General features: G+C 41.4%; 1 protein-coding gene across 1 annotated transcript in view; it reads right to left on the bottom strand.

Moving 5' to 3' along the window:
* Positions 1 to 1,365: 1,365 nt before the first annotated feature.
* The window catches only part of DOCK11 (dedicator of cytokinesis 11), a 48,971-nt gene continuing 32,468 nt past the window's right edge, over positions 1,366 to 17,868 (bottom strand). Inside the window, exons 32-44 of the mRNA XM_031056041.1 lie at positions 17,180 to 17,362; positions 16,428 to 16,541; positions 14,533 to 14,748; positions 14,393 to 14,450; positions 12,617 to 12,723; positions 11,524 to 11,646; positions 10,545 to 10,658; positions 8,615 to 8,761; positions 7,544 to 7,754; positions 7,034 to 7,227; positions 6,470 to 6,570; positions 5,153 to 5,291; positions 1,366 to 2,764 (exon numbers count right to left, since the gene is read on the bottom strand). Of these exons, the coding sequence (XP_030911901.1) occupies positions 2,642 to 2,764; positions 5,153 to 5,291; positions 6,470 to 6,570; positions 7,034 to 7,227; positions 7,544 to 7,754; positions 8,615 to 8,761; positions 10,545 to 10,658; positions 11,524 to 11,646; positions 12,617 to 12,723; positions 14,393 to 14,450; positions 14,533 to 14,748; positions 16,428 to 16,541; positions 17,180 to 17,362 (1,830 nt within the window). The 3' untranslated portion in view covers positions 1,366 to 2,641. The remainder of the gene's footprint in view (positions 2,765 to 5,152; positions 5,292 to 6,469; positions 6,571 to 7,033; positions 7,228 to 7,543; positions 7,755 to 8,614; positions 8,762 to 10,544; positions 10,659 to 11,523; positions 11,647 to 12,616; positions 12,724 to 14,392; positions 14,451 to 14,532; positions 14,749 to 16,427; positions 16,542 to 17,179; positions 17,363 to 17,868) is intronic.

Here is a 17,868-nt window from a genome sequence, read left to right as displayed (position 1 = left end):
ACTAAAAAATCCTGCCATTCCTTAGGCAAGATAAGAAAATAAAAAATGTTAATGAAGAACAAACATTTCTATTTTTCTCAAACAGGTAGCAAATATGATGTACCCAATGTGAGTATCAGCTACTTAAAATAGGCACATATACAGTACAATCTCCAGATATATCTGTGAGTTAAGCTCTTTTAGCCATAAATAAGAAAAGATCTGCAGAATTTCCCTAAACTGGCACAATTAAGTAAGAAAAGGATAGATGGAGAAAATGTGATCATCTTCTTGGCATCATTGTCCAAAAACAGCTGTAAAATAATGGCCACTCCTCATCCTTTCTAGATGGGTGAATACACAAAGGAAAAACAAGTTGGTTTGTTACCAGTCTTTTTATAACCTATCTAAAAAATAGATTTTTCTGTAGAAAATAAAAAAAATTATTTAGCAGCACAGAAGGCTAATCCTTAGGGCATAGTATTTATGTAATTCATTAAAACTGCAAATAAGTGTATCTTCTGAAATGCAGTGACTGTATATATTCTAATTGGACTGATATTAAGCACTTCTTTTTTGGCCCAGTTACTGTGACAGCTTTCCAGTATATGACAGTGAAATGGCAGAACAACTCCAATATTAACAGCTTCAGAAGTTCAGACAAAAATTCATCTTGGACCATTAAAGACATCTGAAGATACAAGTAAGAATTCCACTGGAATTCCAGTAAAGATAAGGAATAGAAATTGAAAATTCAGCCAACCATATTATCTCAGAACATTAAAAACATCAAAAAACATGCATAAGGGTCTCCCTGCAAATCCAGGAAAAGGAGGTTTTCTGTAGTATCTGAAAGAGCTACAGTGCAAGAGCTTTTGGATGTCTGCATCTCATACATCTGCTGACTGTAGTCAAGATATACTTTTACTATGGATATTTAGAGGCCAATTAGCTCCAAAGGTATCTTGTATTAGATTGACTAATAATGAGCTTCACACCTCTTAGTAATTTGGAAAACTCTCACTATACGCTTTTAAATATTATTTGTTGAAAGACAACAACGAGGAAGGTGCTAACCATATTTACACACACTAATCTCTCTTCCTGTTACTTAAAGTTTGTGCTAAATTTAGAGCCTGTCTGGCACAAAAGCACATAGAAGCAGAAATGTGGCAGGTTCGTTATAGGCACATCTGTATTTTGCTTGAAACAGCTAATGGGTGAATTTATGGATCACAACATTATTTTCTTAGAATACAAATAATTGTAGGTATTTAGAATCATGCATAATAAACATTTTGAAATGTGGTCCAGTTACTATTTGAAGATAATTTTTGTCAAAGACTTAGAAGCTTCACATTTTATAGACACGACAGCCAAGCTAAATTCCCAGCTGAAGTCCTTTTATTATGGCATTTTTTTTACACATCCTTAAAACTCCCACCCTTCCCATATGAACTACTGGAACCATATTTACAATTGATAGGATTTTGAAAAACACAGATGTTAAAAATGTCACTGGATAAAAGAATTACTGAACTGTGTTCTTTCTTCTTCCTGAATCTGAAGCATGTTATTAAAAAAGAGGCAGAGAATGTATGAAAGCTTTGGGAAGGGGAAGAAGAATAAAAGAATTCTGGAAAATACATTTTCTTCAACCATTTATCAGACAAAAACAATGAGCTTTCAGAGAACAAATCTGCTTAACAGGAGGGAACATGCATGACTTGTGGTGCTAACAAATCCCTCAATTTTGTATAAGTTATTTTGATGTGCTGCAAGTTTTTAAACTACATCTCTCTGATTATTAGAATTTTTTCCAAAAGTTATTAAAGCACCTTATAATTTCCAACTCAATTGAAGCTGTTCTCAGAGCTCATATCTGTGTGAGACCATGAGTGGCAAGCAGGAGAAAACTCTTATCAAATGACACATCTCTCAGGTTTGCTCTCAGTGAGTACAATCCATCCTCTCCTGCAGCTGTGAAAATTTACCCAAAATTGGAATCAGCTACAGTAAGCTCGTCTTTCATGGAGATTACTTAGAAATATCTGCTCTGAGGATGTATGAAAATTGTAATTCCTGACTTAGGTTTTATTATTCCAGACTAGGGCAAGTTCACTCTCATTGAGTGCAAAATAGTATGGGGCTCCCATGTCACTTTTAAAAAGAGAAAGGTCTCTTACCAGTAAATACAATTTCTCCTTCATGTCCCCTGTCCAACAAAGCTTTTAGCAGCAAATATGATAAAATGCTAATTTCTATATACTCTATAGTCCTTCTATTTACAAAGTACTTTTACATTTTATTATATTCCATTGTACAACTTTACACAGTACGTCATTGTTTCAATTCATAGTTCAGCAATTCAACATGTATTTAGATAATTGCCTTTCCACATCCTGCTGTTCATTTAGCATAAAAAAAATAGTAGAAAACAAGCACAGTGGTGCAATGTCCAGGCACTTTCAATGTTGCTCAGCAAAATAAGCAAGCACCCTGTTTGAAAGCATGGCAACTTTTTTTGTGGGGAAAAAAAAATGAAGCAAAACAAACCAAACCACCCTGCAATTCAATCTTTGCTCATCATGGATGGTTTTAAACATCCTTTGTACAGTTCCAAGAATTCCTGAGGAGGCTCTGTAAAATATGACTGATATGTTTATATGTCAGCAGTGGGTCTGAGTGAGCAGTAACTTCCATCACCAGAGGTTCCACTGATCGCACAGAAGACGTGAAGGGAGTCCTGCATCCACGGTGAATGCATTGTGTCTTCATGATAGATCTAAACAAAGCAAAACAACCACAAATTCAGTACAGATTTTACTTCATTATTATAATCAAGCTGTTTAAAAAGGTATGCAAAAGAGATATCCAACCTTGTCTTCAAAGCTGTTTCACAAAGGCAGCGTAACAAAGAAATGAGAAAGAAGAATGGTTTAGTGATTTCTGTAGCATTAATACAAACACCATTCTGTGTATTACTAGATCACTTTTAGTTACAACTAGGCACTGTGGGAAAGAAACAGTTCCCTGTATAACAATTTTTTATTATGTCTCAGCAGTAACAGAATTCTAATAGGTTTTTTATGAGCATGGGGACTACATGCAGCTAAATCCCAAAGACACTCACTACCTCTGTGTCCACATTTTGTGCTTTGCAGCCAGAAAGACACCCTGACAACACAGGATCCAGCTGGAATGACAGAGCTGACTGTGCATTTATTTTCACCATGTGGTTCACCAGTCAAATTAGTTACTCAGAAATTGCAGTAGTGAAACTGAGATCACTGGCCATCATAAACAGCCTCGGGACACTCAGCTTTCTGCCAGTCTCTGGAATTTCCTGGACCTGTTCAGCTCCAGTTTATAAATTTTTTGTGTTTACATTGTAGCTTAAAAGATCTGTAAATAGGCCACAGGCTGACCCAATGATTACCCATCTTCTCTTGCATCTCAAACAAAGGGCAATGCCTGTGCTGCTTTAGGACACTGACAATATTCAGAAAAGCATATGCTACTTGCAGTGAGAACCCTAAGTTAATGCACTATACTTTTTACATTTAACTGAGTAATGCTGCAAAATAAGAAAACTTATTCCATTAGGATGAATTTGTTAGATATTAGGTCATTTGATGGCAATGAAAAGTTCAAGTCAGCTGTTGTACATCATGTTGTGCAACTATAAAGAACAGAGTTCATAAACACGGTATTTTAAGCTGCCTTTTGAGCTATTTCAAGAAGAAAGTAAAAAGTGTATCCTTCCCAGGGAGCCCTTCACTTGGACATTTCAGTCATACTTTGCCCATTAATCTTAGCTATTGTACTTTGACAGTGCAGGACTGAGTGATTTGTTTTTGATTTGACTATTGCAAAATTCAAAAGCCACAAAAGTTTCAGCAGCTGCATGCAAATAAGAAGTCTTGGCACTGGCAAACAGCTTAGAGTAAACAGGTGGCAGCTCTTATGAACAAGCCTCTCTGCAGGTAGTGGCAATGAAAAAACCAGTGTGCTAAATGTGCAAAATCTATAGTTTGCACACTAAAACAATGGTGGCCATGAGCAGAATAGAAGGGGAATCTAACAAAAGCAACAGAAATGCACCAGTCACTCTCAGATGGATCCACCCTTAACACTCCTACAACAAAATTCATCCCCATCATGAGACTGCTTCCCTGAAATGATATTGTACTATTCCATAACAAGACTCTGATTCCCATAAGCATTATTTCATTGTAAATCAACCTCATTTACAAACAGCAGCCTGGTGCAGTTGTATCATTTTGCCATTTGTATATTTTTTACTTAGTGTGAACAACTACTCAACTAACTCATTTTTAATGAGTTAACATGTTGCATCCTTAATTCATAGTCACACATAGACTGTATATTGACTAACTGGAAGATCCTGAAAGCATTCTTCTAAACTTCATGTTGTATGGACCACAGTGCAGTCTGTACTGTTGATTTTATATCCTTGATGCTATAACTCTACAAGCTTTCTTTTGTCATAATGAAGGCAACATTGAAGACCAGAGGCATGGAAATTACTTCAGAAAGACAGTTCTCATCTAATTTCACAGCATGATACTAGATAGAATTACAACTGCTCTTTGAATCTCTCACCTCTCTGATGCTACTATTAAAAAGTATTTTCCTATTAAGATCCAAGAAAACATAAAATCATAGATCAGATACAGATACACTAGCATGAATTTGTGCATAGAAATGGCATGTTGGCATTAGGCAAAAATTATAAGAAAACATATATAAGGAAAAATAACATTTAAAAAAACCCATAAGCTGGCTATAACTGAGGAAATGGAGATTCTGCCAGAGAACTTTGACCTGGGACATCTTTAAAATTTTCAACTATGATGCAGAACGTGGCACAGGATTTCTGATGCTCATGGCAGGCAGTGGTGTGTCCTGAAGACTCCACCCTGCAGCACTCTGAATACCAACTTCAGGCTGACATCTCCAGTCAACAGAAAGCAGTTTTAGGAACCCACCAACTCCACTGCCTAATTTTCACATTCGCTTACTCGCTCATTTTTATTTAGCTACAGAACACAAGGAGCGAGCACATTTTCAGTTCCCAGCCAGTTCTCAGCTTAGTCAGTTTTCCAGCACAGAGAGCCACCTCTGTGGGCTCCCCATGTGCAGTACGTGCCTGTTCATGGATGATGTCAGAAAGCTCTTTCACCATATCCTGGAAGTTTGACTTTAACCCCTCGTGGTACTCCACTTGATCCTCCTTAATGAGACGCTCGTTGAGCTCCAGAGCAATTCCACAGGCTTGGATAAACTTCCTGGGGAGGAAAGGAATGAACTTGGGGCATTACAACAGTCCAGTCTTCTATCAAAGCAAGCAACTGAACAGACAGGCAAATCTCAGTATTTCCCACCCCCTCTTCTCCTGTGTTTGGGGCAAGGCATATTCCAGGGGTATCCCTGGCCCAGTGAATCAGGGAATGAAGAGGGACTGCAACACAGGCATTGGGCTTTCTGCTGGAGCTCCTGTGAGCCTGGACCCTCAGGAGGTGGGACAGCCAGTCCTGCAGAGCTGGCCAGAGCTGGGTGTGTGTGACACAGCAGGGCTGTCAGAGGTCAGGCACCCTCCAGAAGGAAATTCACACCATGGGGAGCTGTAGTGCTCTTTCTGAGGTCTGTTATTGTTCCTTTGCTTCATTTAACACACATATTTTCCTTTTTTATAAAACTCAATAAAAATACATTTACAACTGAAATGGAGACTGGGTTTGCACTGCAAGGCTGGAAAGTAAAACCATGCATGGCATGTTCTCAGGGATTGCTCCCTGACTGCCAGGTTACTTGGTACACGGAAGGAGAATGGGATTAGCCCAAATGCTGCTTTCTTCATACAGTGAGAATGGAGAAATGGGTGAAATGGGAGCCACCAGCAGAGAGTAAAAAATCCAGGGGCCTGTGGGCAGCTGGTTGCACCTGAGAGGTCCAGAAATTGGAAAAACACCTGTTCAAGTCACAGAGTTTCAAAAATTAGCAACAGAAACAAGATCAGTGCTCTTCCATAAACTGAGAAAGGATTTGCTTTAAAGTATTTTAAGTTCATCATTAGCTAGCAAAAAATCCACTTGGAAAAACTGGCAAACAATGCACAACATCCCTTGAGCCTCTGGACTGTCAGATCTCTGGTTTTCAAACATACTTTATGTGATAATCTTAAAAACCCACACAAACTGTGGAAGCAAGTGTTCAAGCAAATCTCCTCATGGAGAGCACAGCCCTAGACTTGGGAACATATATCTTGATGTATATAATCTTGACATATATAATTTCATTGGCTTTTTTCATATGTGTGAGCACCCACAACCCCATGAGACTTGGATCTTTATAAGACATTTGTAAGTATCCAGCATCTGCTGAGTTTGGAGACAGACAAAAATATAATCAGAGCATGTACCTTCTTCCAACCAGCTGCTAGTTTTTATTATATTAGAAATCCTACCTGAACATTTCTTTTAACTCATTCACCTTCTTGGCAGGATATTTGCTGGACTGGCTGTCACTTAGGAAAGCTCTGGCATAGGCCAAAGGACCAGCATTAACCTAGAATGAAAGAAGAAATCATTTATGCTAGAACTCCTGCTGAGATAAAAAGAGATATTAATATTGTTTCCTCATATTTTCCTCTTATTTCTGTGTGGAAAAGCAGCATGGTCTGAGTCCTAAGGTCACTCATCCAGCTTGAGAAGGCAGACTCACAAAAAGCACTTTGTGCCTGATCCCTACATACAACCTTCAAGTTTTAAGTATGTTTCAGCAGTTACTTAAGGATAATTACTGTGCAATTACACTTGGACTTGACACTGTAAACAGCACTGGAGGAAATGTTTATTCCCATGAGCCAGTTGCGTGTGTAGCACTGAAGGCGACAGGGAGGCTGTGCTGGAGGCTGCAGCCCTGAAGCCTGGGTAGTTAATGATTTCTGGAATGTAAATGTGCTGTGACCATGCCTCACCCCGAGCTGTGCATGTAAATGCAATTGTGAACAGACATCAAACAGACTGACCTGCACAGAGACACAGCCCTGCAGTTTGAGCTGCAGCTGGATCATGTCAACATCACCAGCAGAGCTGCAGAGTTGCTGCAGCTCTGCTGTCTTGTCCTTTATTTCATCAGTAGCGACATCAATTGGCTTTAAATTAACTTGATGTTCATAATTGACTGGAATTCTCTTCTTAACATATGGAAAGGAGTTCAAAGCTAGCAGAAACAGCAAAAGAAATGTATAGACTGAGAAGTCATATGAGCAGCACACAGGAGTACTCTTCATAGAACATATACAGGCAGATTCTTGCCCCTGGGGAAATGAAATCCCAAACAAGGCTATAATTTACCAGGAAGGTTTTTTAATCTGTGGAAATGTGCACCTAAGAATTTCCCCCTCCCAATCAGAATAGTGTCTCACAATTCTGATTAAGCTGAGAGAATTTGTCATACTTCTTTAATATTTTCATGAGCTAGAACAAGTCTCCTAATAGTTACTGATACTGTTTCATGTTCAGGTATTTGTACTTACTAGTTAGAATGGTCCTTTTTTTGCATTGCTCTTCCACACTGCCATGCTTTTTTCCAGATAAAGTGTAAGGAGTTTCAAACACAAATCTATTGATATTATGATTTCTTTCAAATTCAGTTTTTCTTTCAGACATTTCTTTGTCTTCAAAGTAGGGCTTCACATAAGTCACTTGAATATGGGCATACTTGGGATCAAGGTCTTTAATGTTGACCTATGAAATAAGAGGGTTACTCACAGGGGGAGCAAAGGTTAATAAGTTATAATTGGCTAATCTATTCATTGGGATCTGATTTAAAATAAATGCCTGCTGGTCTGGCCTCACTGCAGGAAGGCCAATGACATGCCAAATGCTCATTTTGCCTTCAGGTACTATGTCTAGACCATCCACCAGCAGATAAGACAAGGAGGTGTGGCACAAGAAATACATCACATGGTGCCAAACAAGCTGTTCCTGCAGCAGGCAGTCACATCCCCTGACCCATCAAGGCAGCACAGGCCTGAGCCACTCAGTCCTTTTAATATGACCACAAAGTTTCCAGACCATGATCCAGTGCTCATGCAGTGCTGGGCCAGCCAAACCTGCAGGCCTGCACTAAACCAGCTTTGGGATCACCAGCACTGTCTTTGGTAACCCAGACAAATCCCACTGCAGCCTAAGGGCATGCACAGCTCTTACAGGGAGCATAAATAAGTATTCCATGTGAAAAGAAAGGAGCTAAGGCTGCAAGGCCCCAAGAGGTTTTCTTTTAGACTTGTAGCATCAAAGCAACAAGAAGTAACTCTGCTTCCAGTCACCTGATGCTCTGTGCTGGCTTCTAATGCCTTCAGCAAGGCTCAGTGCAGTGGGGATTGCAATTTCCGTTCCTAATTCACACCTGGGAGCCACAGCAGCACCAGCACTTGTCAAGCTGTGCAACATGTCCACATACAGGAGCAGAAGAATGCCAGGGGCAACTGGAAGCAGGTGTTTGTAAGAGGGTGGAGGAGAGGGCTCATTCTCCCATTGGCAGAAGGAAGGGATGCTCTGTCATCCTCCTTCAGTTCCACAGAGCATGCAGTTTATAACTCTACCTTATTAGAATCCTGGATAATCTTTACAGTCTCTGACCCAAATTTTTCTCCATAAAGTTTAAGAAGTCTGAAGGAGATCTCCGAGAGGCCTGTCAGTTTGGGCTCCTTATAGACATATTCCTTCCCATCTTCTTCCTCAAAGAATGTCTGGCATTAACAACAACAAAAAAAAAAAAAACAAAAACAACAAAAAACCCAGTGAGGAATAGCTGTGTTTCTTCATTTAGAAAACTTTTATGTTACATTTGCTGTTTGTAAAGCAAGCTTCTACTAACATTTCAGAAAGCCAAACAGTTCTGGAAGGCTATGGCTCACAAAGTCTCACTGAACTTTGCCTGTTTAATCGCTTCCTTCAAAAATGGTCTAAAAAAAAATTCTTCAACCAATATAAACACAACGCATAATTACTTGAGTACAACCAGTGAGAAATCTAAACTATGTGGAAGATGGTTTGGCCAGCATTTGACCTTTTGGAAGGTTAGAAAGAGATAGGCAGGTGAAAAAACCACAAAAACAAGGTACAGAGAAGGAGCAGAAAGATACATGAGGAAGCCCTGACAGCAGAGCCACAGGAACAGTCTGAAATTGAAGAATTTGTGTAAGCTGCAAGAGACTTTAAGCAATAAAAAAAGAAATCGGTTTCCTGTGCTTTAATTCCTCTTGTATGCAGGGAAGTGGGATTTGGTGTATTTACTGTAAATGGAGACCAAAACACATCAAAGGCTGTGTTTGCATCACCAGTCTTACCCATAATGGAAACAGCATGGGAACTTCATGCTTTGGTGAAGTGTTCCAGTTAGAACTTGTGACACAACGTTAAGCTATCTGTGTGTAGCTGGAATATAAAGCCAGAAAAGCTTCAAAGTGCAAAACTGGAACAAGTACTGGTTGTTGGGATGCTCCACAGCTCAATTTTAAGGGCTGATCCAGTTATTTCCAGCTTCCAGAAAACTAAGCCAGCAGTTGTTTCCTTTTATCTGTTGCTAATCTTATTTACTTTTTACATATCCAAAGTTACAGAGAAGATGAGGGTAAATATAAAATGCATGTCTGCTGCAGCAAAAGTCACTGCTCTGGTATGTTGTGACAGTGACATTCAAAGGTACAAACCCATGATGGTTTCAGGGGTATTCATCACCTCCTCGAAAAGAAGGAATAAGGAAAGGCAAGGCTAATATAATTTACATGGTGTTTTCTAAAGAGGGGTCTTGCACCTCCTCTTGGTTAACTCCTCAAGCAGAAGCAGGTTGTTCAGAGACAGAAAGGACATGAGGGTATCACACTTTATTAACTGCTATAGGGGGAGAAAAAAAATAAAACCACAACTGCTCTTAAGCTCAGAAGACTTCAATGAGCTATGATAAGATCATGCCACTTCCTGACACTCTGTGCCCCAGATCTTACTCAGTTTTTCAGCTACCTCAGCTAACACTAGTACTACCTATCTCTACATGTGTGTAATCACATTGACAGATATTTTGCCTCCAGCTTCTCTCATAACCTTTTACTCTGCTAATACCCAGAAGGGAGCAGCATTTTTCTGTAGAAAAAAAAAAGTCTGTTACTCTTTATATACTATGGTTATAGTTATATACTGTTACCAGTTATATACTATACACACTAAATTGTGTCTGTGTAACCTACAATAACTATAATTACAAAAAAACCCTCAGTGTTTTCTGAGCCCACTAAGGCATTTCCTAACTGCTGAGTTGTTTTAAGAAAAGCCTACCAGCAGAATCATAAACTTTATAATAAATCAAGTGCTCCTGGATACAAACCCTCATCCCCAGCGTGCAATACCAAAACACTCATGTAGACACTGGTGGCTGTAGCAGAGGAATTTTTCAACTCCAGGTCTGACAGAGCAGCAGCTTTTGGGCCAGGATGCCTGGTGAGGGGCAGCTGGCAAGCCAGTGTGTATACTCACTTGTCCATAAAAGGCCACTCTGAAAAAGGTTCCAAGAAGCCTCTTCCTTGAGTGCATTACTTCCAATATCTTAGCATATGCTCCGTGAAGTGTTCTGTACAGCTGGGTGAGTTTCTGGAAATTAGATTTTAACATTATGAGGAAAGCAGGATTTTCCAAGCAGCACATTCTAGCTAACACCAGAAGCCTCAGAGACACCTGAACAAAATCCTCTGGAGAATTGAAACCTTTATTTCTAAAGAGGTTGAACTCATGCAGTCTTGTTTGAAAAATCTGGTTTTAAGTAGATGCTTAGTGTCAGGTCTGCAAGGTACCACAGATTGCAGAACTGCCCCTGGAGAGAAGGCTCAGTGCACTGTCTCAGGGTGTTTCCTGACTGAGCCTTCACACACAGAGCAGCCGACAATATTTTACCCAGAAAGTCTTTTTTTGATTAAAAACAGCTTTAGAATGAAAAAATCAGTCGAGGTAAGGCTCCCCCCGGGTTCAGTTATATGGCTGGATGTTCTGTCATGGCAGAGGGAGGGGAAGAGGACCACTACTAAGCTAAAGCACAGGTCACAGCACATGGGGAAAGCAGCAAGGCTGGGAACAGCCTCCTTCCTTCCCCTCCACTTGCCATTGAAATACCCACAGATCTAGTCCTTTCTTTGAGCTCCTCTCATTCTGTTTTTAACCCTTAAACACCTCAGGTCTCAAAAAGAATCCAGCTTCAATGAGCATATGGAATGACAGGTTTTTTTACAGGAAGGAAGGTGGTAATTATTCACTAAACATGAGTCGCCCATGTCACTAGCTTTGATAAATACCTTTCAGATCACTGCTTTCACTAATTTCTTTAATAACCAGCAATGAGGCACAGTGTGTGCTTTACTGACACTAATTTAGTAACTCATAACATCAAAAATAAAAAAAGTTCCCTGTTTCTTATTTCTCAGCAGCCTAGAAAATTACCTGCTCTGTGCAAACTAATACCCACCTCAAATTCACGCCGCTTTTCATAAATAGGAATGATCAGTTTGGAAACCTCAGAAATTGTTTCGTAACGCTCTGCCTTCCACAGGCCATCTATACACTGCTCCAGCAGCTCCACCAGGACCTCCTGTGACAGCCAGATGGGTGGTGTTACTAACACTCCAGCTTAGAAGATAAAACCATTTTAACTTCAGATACTTCTATCAGATCCCAGAATAAGTAATTGCAGTTACATAAGTTTAAACACACTGTATTCCTGGCCTTTCTAAAGGCATTCTAAATTTGGGGGAGGGGGAAGGGGAAGAAGAAGGACAAGTTATTTTTTAAAAGTTCATTAATTCTTCATAATCCATTAGCATAATAGCCAGCAAGTATGTCCTGGTTCTTTAGTTACTCCCCCAGAAAAATGCAAAAACTCTGGGAGAGTATGGACAGGACAGCACTGGAGATCAGAGGTGTGTGACTAAGAAACACATCCAAGGAACAAGTATTGGCTGTGATGCCAAGGATCCTCAAGCCTTGATGAATGGGCAGCTGGGCTGCAGGGCCACCTTGCTCAGCCACATGGCCAAAGCAAGGCAGCTGCACATGGATGGTGCAGAAGTTCTTGTGAGGCTTCATGAGTCATGGGTGGATCTACCCACTTCCCCAAGGCCTTGCTAGGGTTTCTGGATTGTTCTGCTATCGTGGTGTCCTGCAGAACAGCCCTAACTCCAGGGGCACCCTAAGATGACCTCTCCTTTGCAGAGCTTGACTTTGTCTTGCCCCTTCTTGGAAACACCACACCCGGCTGTGCTGCCCTGTGCTGGCAACATCAGCACTTGCATAACACATCAGGCAAAGGCTCTGGTGCTGCTTTTTCAGCCTCAGTGCTAGAAAAGCCCTTCACAGAACCAAGAACTTACATCAGTTTTACCTGTCTGAATCATACACATAAAATTCTCCAGAGCAGATTTCTCTTGGGAAATTGGAGGGGAACAGTCTTGTTTACAGACAGCAGTGCACAACTGCAATTTGTTAGAGCTCCTATAAATGAAGTCTAAAACTAAACCCTAACCAGCTATCAAATATCCTGTATCCATAGTACAGGAGCTCACCTCACTGTAATGTACATCCATCATGCCACCGTCTTCTTTCATTGCACCTTCTTCATCAATGTTGGGAGTGATCTTCCTGAAGGCAGCACATCCACTGGGAAACAGTTCTGCAGCAGACAAAAGCAAATGGATTAGTGGAATTATCTCAAATGTGTCATGCTGATGTGCTTTAACCTGAGCTGGCAAATCAATACCACTCAACAACACTCACTGCCTCACTCAGCCCTGGTGGGATGAGGAGGAAAATCAGGGAAAAGAAGTAAAACACATGGGTTGAGATAAGAACAGTTTAATAATTGAAACAAAGTAAACTAGGGAAATAATAATAACAGAGAGAGATATATAAACCTCAAGAAAATCAAGTGATGCACAACACAGTTGCTCATCACCTACTGACCAATGCCAAAACCATCCCCAGACTGGCCCCCTTTCCAGGTAACTCTCCCAGCAAATGCATTGGGCACAACATCCTGAGATGAGAAATATCCCTTTGGCCAGTTCAGGTCAGCTGCCCCAGCTACTCTCCTTTCCCAGGTTTTTGTGCAGCTCCTCACTGGCACAGCACAAGACACTGAAGAAGTTCTTGGCTTAGAGTAAATGCTACTGAGAAACAACCAAAGCAGCCATGTGCTGTCAACATTACTCTCATACTGAACCCAAAACAGAGCACCAGCTACCAAGGAAGAAAAGTAACTCTATCCCTACCCAGCTATTGCTGCAGAGCTGGGGGGTAAGCACACAGAGCTGTACACTCCCAGCAAGGAAGCACAGTTAGGTACCCCAAAACTTTGGGTAGTTCAGCCTTCACTGAATCATTCCAGCCTCTGTATATGCAAAGAGTGCCAGGAACAGAAATAACTCAATGTTCAGAATTAATTTAATATTCTTTTGGACTTGTTCCTCTTCCCTTTTAGGAGTTCTCCTTTACCACTACTTGTGGTAAGCAGCCTTTGTGTACAAATAAAACATTGCAACTTTCAGTACCCCCCTCTCTGCAGCCATGTGAAACAAGAACAAGTCCTGATTTTTCCCACTTTGCCAAGACAAAGTACAGAATCTGGAGGGACTCCAATCCCCCTGAGCAGGGCACTGAAGAACTTTCCAGCCAAGGCAGTGTATGTAATCAGCTGTCATGCAGCCTTAACTTTCTGAAACGTTAAGGGTCCACTTCAACAATTACTCCCTTAAATGGAAATGAGAAATAGGGTCAATATATCAACTGCAGAACAGGTATTTAAAATAAAACGTGCAATGTGGTGTAACTTGAGAACACACAGCTCTGTCCTTCCTTCCTGTTTTGCACTAAGCCACAAAACTCTCCTTTTTTCTGATTGTTCTTTACATATGAGTATGGTTAGGCTACAGTCTCATTTCTTGGCTGAATTTTGACTGCTTTATTCTACAGTTTCCTGTACTGCCTATAGCAATAATTCTGATGATCATATTGAGTCAGTTTTTAACATGGCCTTCCCCAGCGAGCACATTTCCTAATGTAAAATACAAGTGAACATTTAAACCAAGACATGATGTGTCGGTTCTTATTTCACTCAGCACCATGCTAGCATGGCTAAGTGAACAGGCATGAACAATTGTCATTTCTTAAAAACTACTCAACATCTTCTAGCTTTATATACTGCAATAATTTATTTTTTTCTTTTCAGCTTGTTTATAAAATAACAATTCACCAAACTGAGAAAGCCTTGTCTCTAAAAAGATTCTGACACCCCCAAACCCCACCATCATCCTCCTCATGTCTCCCAAGCAGCAGACACTTACTCTTCCTGTGCAGGAACTCTGCAACGAGGGCTGCTACGTGAACATAACACATGGCTGCCTGCAAAGCACAAAGGGAAATTATCAAAATGCCATCCGTACATCTGTCCTGCTGTGCACCGGTTTTCAATTGCACAAATTACCTCTGAGAAGTCTCCATTCTTCACGTGTATCTTGGCCATGCTGTCCAGCCACGTCTTCCGGAGCTCGGGGGTGCTTGCGTAAGACTTGGCCAAACTGTACTGGAGATCCACCAACATTTCTGGGTCCTTCTCGTGTTCCTTCATTTGAGCTGTGGCCATGAGCACTGTGCGGATTCTCTTGGTCAAATCTTTGACTTCGGAAGGAAAAGCTGTTGCCTGACACAAAACAAATTGAATTAGAAGCTAATACAGAAAATACAGGCTTTGCCAAGGAATGACCCTTTCAGCCAACTTCACTTACCTGAAAACACTGAGAACACGGTAGACAAGGCTAATTAACTCTTTTACGGAACTCACACTGCACACAGAGTCCAGTGTTTCAGCTGCATTCAGAGGCACTTCAGTCACGACATGCACAGGGCCAATCTCTCCAGGTTGTGCCCAGGGTGCCAGGCTGGCTGTTCCTGTGCTACGCTGAGGCTGCCAGTCTGGCATCCTGAGGAGCTGCCCTGAGAGCAACACACAAGTGCTCCATGCATGCAAATATCTCTGGATGAGACCACGAACCACAGCTGCAGTATTTTTTCATGTCATTCAACATCTGGCTTGTTAGGCTCTGATGTGGTCTGTCTTCAATTCCTAAAGCACTGAAGGCATTTGTAGAGCTTCCCACCACAAGAATGTAGTAGAAAAGCATGTGCTCTGATCTGATCCCCTGCTCAGAACTAGGCCAACATTGAGCTAGACCAAGGCTTGTCCAGCCAAGTTTTATAATCTCCTAAAACAGAAAATCCACCTCCTTTCTAGGCCCTGCCCCAGGGCTGCACAGTGCTCTTGGGAAATAATTTTTTCTTAAGCAAAACTGGAACTGCCCTTGCTGCAACTTGCATACACTGCCTCTTGCCCTGCACTCCACATCTCTGAAAAGAGTCTAACTCTGTCTCTATATACTGTCTGCTGTGGAAAGAAGCAGGTAGGTTCCCCCTCAGCTCTCTCCCTTCCATGATGAGCCTGATTTATGCTCCCTATCCTCAGATTCCTGTAGTCCAGCTGCTGCTGTGGCTGTGCATGGCATTCTCTCCAGTGTGTTGAAATCTCTCCTGTGCTCTTGCACTTACACAAACACAAAAACTTGATATAATGATCATCTCATGATGTAAATTACAACTAAAGTATGGCTCAGTAAAACCCTTACCAACATCTGTGCACAGAAAAGAACTGAGGTTTTTGCCAGGTATATCCTCTCTATAAATTGGTTAGATCACAGTTCAACATCTAATGCAAATTCCCATTAAGCCTTTAGGTATAGGATAACTGTGGAACTGCAGCAACACTTCCCATTTCCCCTATCCTGCCTTGGCAGCTGCTCTGTGTGAAATGGAACACGTTGCAATTGCTCAATGGATGGGGTACAAGCCACTAATTCTAGCACAAAGATAGGCAATTATTTTCCAAAGAAATACAACCATTAATCTCCACATAAGAGCTCTTTCTTAACATTACTGACACTTAGTTGAATAAAACAAAATCCTGCTAATTATTACCTTCAGGCAACAGAAATACCAGACCCTCCCTTGTCATTTCTCTCAAAGCTGGGAGTTCCTGGAAAGCTCTTTGGACAATCTGGGAAGCAGAATATGGCAAAGCACAATCTGAGCTGCTGAGCTCCCTCTCCTTGGTGTGAGGCCTCAAGTTTGGAGCATGACCTGCCTGAGCAGCTGGTCCTATTGCTGCTGGCACAACACTTGTTTACTGAGCAAATGCAGCCTACTACAAGCCTATAAATCACAGTTCCAGTCATTAGCCCAACCCTTAAACAGAGTTTCCTGGAGTCTGTCCCCAGGCTTGCATCAATGGCTGATAGAACCTGATGGGATATGACATCTCCAACTCACCTTCATGGGCCTGTCGCTGTTTGCAAAGTTGTTAATGATGAGCAAGGAGTCCTGAAATCTGGTCCCACCACTGAGGGCCACATCTGCAATTAACTGGCTCACTGCAATTATTATCTGCGGGACAAGGTAGAGGCTTTATTTAAACAAGCCCTAATAAAAGGGTTTTATTAAGGTCACAGTTAATAAAATGCTCACAGGAAAGCATCACATCTTTTCCACCACGTAAGCAGTGGTTGGTGCTGTGGCTTAGCTCTCACATCCCCCAAGGACACACACTCCCCAGAGGGCCAAACTGCTTTGCAGAACTAACAATTCAACTATTATAATATGAATCCCTGTTTGGACATTAGCTACCTTCTTCTGTGATTCCTTACAACCCAGAGGGTATTCATCTGTCCCCCATGGTATCTATATTTGCTTCAAAAACTACCAATGCCAAAAAAGCAGCTCCTGGGAAATCCCTTCTCCTGCATTAAGGGCAGCTGTCCTTTCCACCCCATCCCAGCCAGTCTCTGGCACAGAGATGTGTCTGATACACTAAAACTCAACAGCTTGGAGTACTTGATGGCAATTATTTTACCTAAAGGTGCTTGGACCAGTCACTGAATTAGGTAAAGCCTGGAAAGCAGGAAGATTTTTGTCCATATGGCAATGGCAGGATCCTCTGCAGGTAGGAGGTCACAGAGCTCTGTTGCTGTAACTGTTCATTAAATCTGAGGTATCCTGTCTCTAGCTTTTCTCCAGCCACTGACCTGAAGATGTGTTCTCAGAAATGTTCTCCTTTTGGTGAACTCAAAATTATTTCTCATCAGGAGGTACAGAAGAGCAGAGGCTTCGTTCCTTGTGGAGGACACCTTGGAAGTGCAACACTTCAGGATCTCATAGCAGAGGGCAGCACACATGTTCACCCTTCCTTTGAAAAATGCTGAGGGAAACTTCACAAGAGACAAGCAAATATTAGAAAATGCCATAGGGTTCAGATGGGCAGGGGCACAAGGCAACAAACTAAGCTCCAGCCTGGACAGCCTCAGCAGAACTTCTGCCAGAATTCTGAGCCTGAAAGTATTTGTGGGAATGAATGTGGGGTCTATTTTTAACCACATTTCCTAGACCGATGGGAACTTTGCTGTCACGCTTCTTGGGGATGTGATTGCTTTGTCCATCTAACCCCTCCCCTGACAACATCTGGGATTTTTGCCAAATTCTCACCAAACTGGACTGATAGAATTACATTCTTCCAAAAGCCATAATCACAAGCAGTGGGGCAGAGAGGAGAGGTCCCCCAGACATTCCCACCACAAGGAGCTATCTGGAAGATCAGAAAATCCATCAGAGTCCAACCAGGAATCCAACCTCACTGGGAAATGTGACCTGCAATGCTCACACATCTACTTCTACATGATCTCCCAAAAACATCTAAAATCATGCCTGCAAACATGCA

The sequence above is a fragment of the Geospiza fortis genome, unplaced genomic scaffold (genome assembly GCF_000277835.1).
Source record: "Geospiza fortis unplaced genomic scaffold, GeoFor_1.0 scaffold157, whole genome shotgun sequence".
NCBI lineage: Eukaryota > Metazoa > Chordata > Aves > Passeriformes > Thraupidae > Geospiza > Geospiza fortis.
This window is presented reverse-complemented; position numbering and strand designations above follow the sequence as displayed.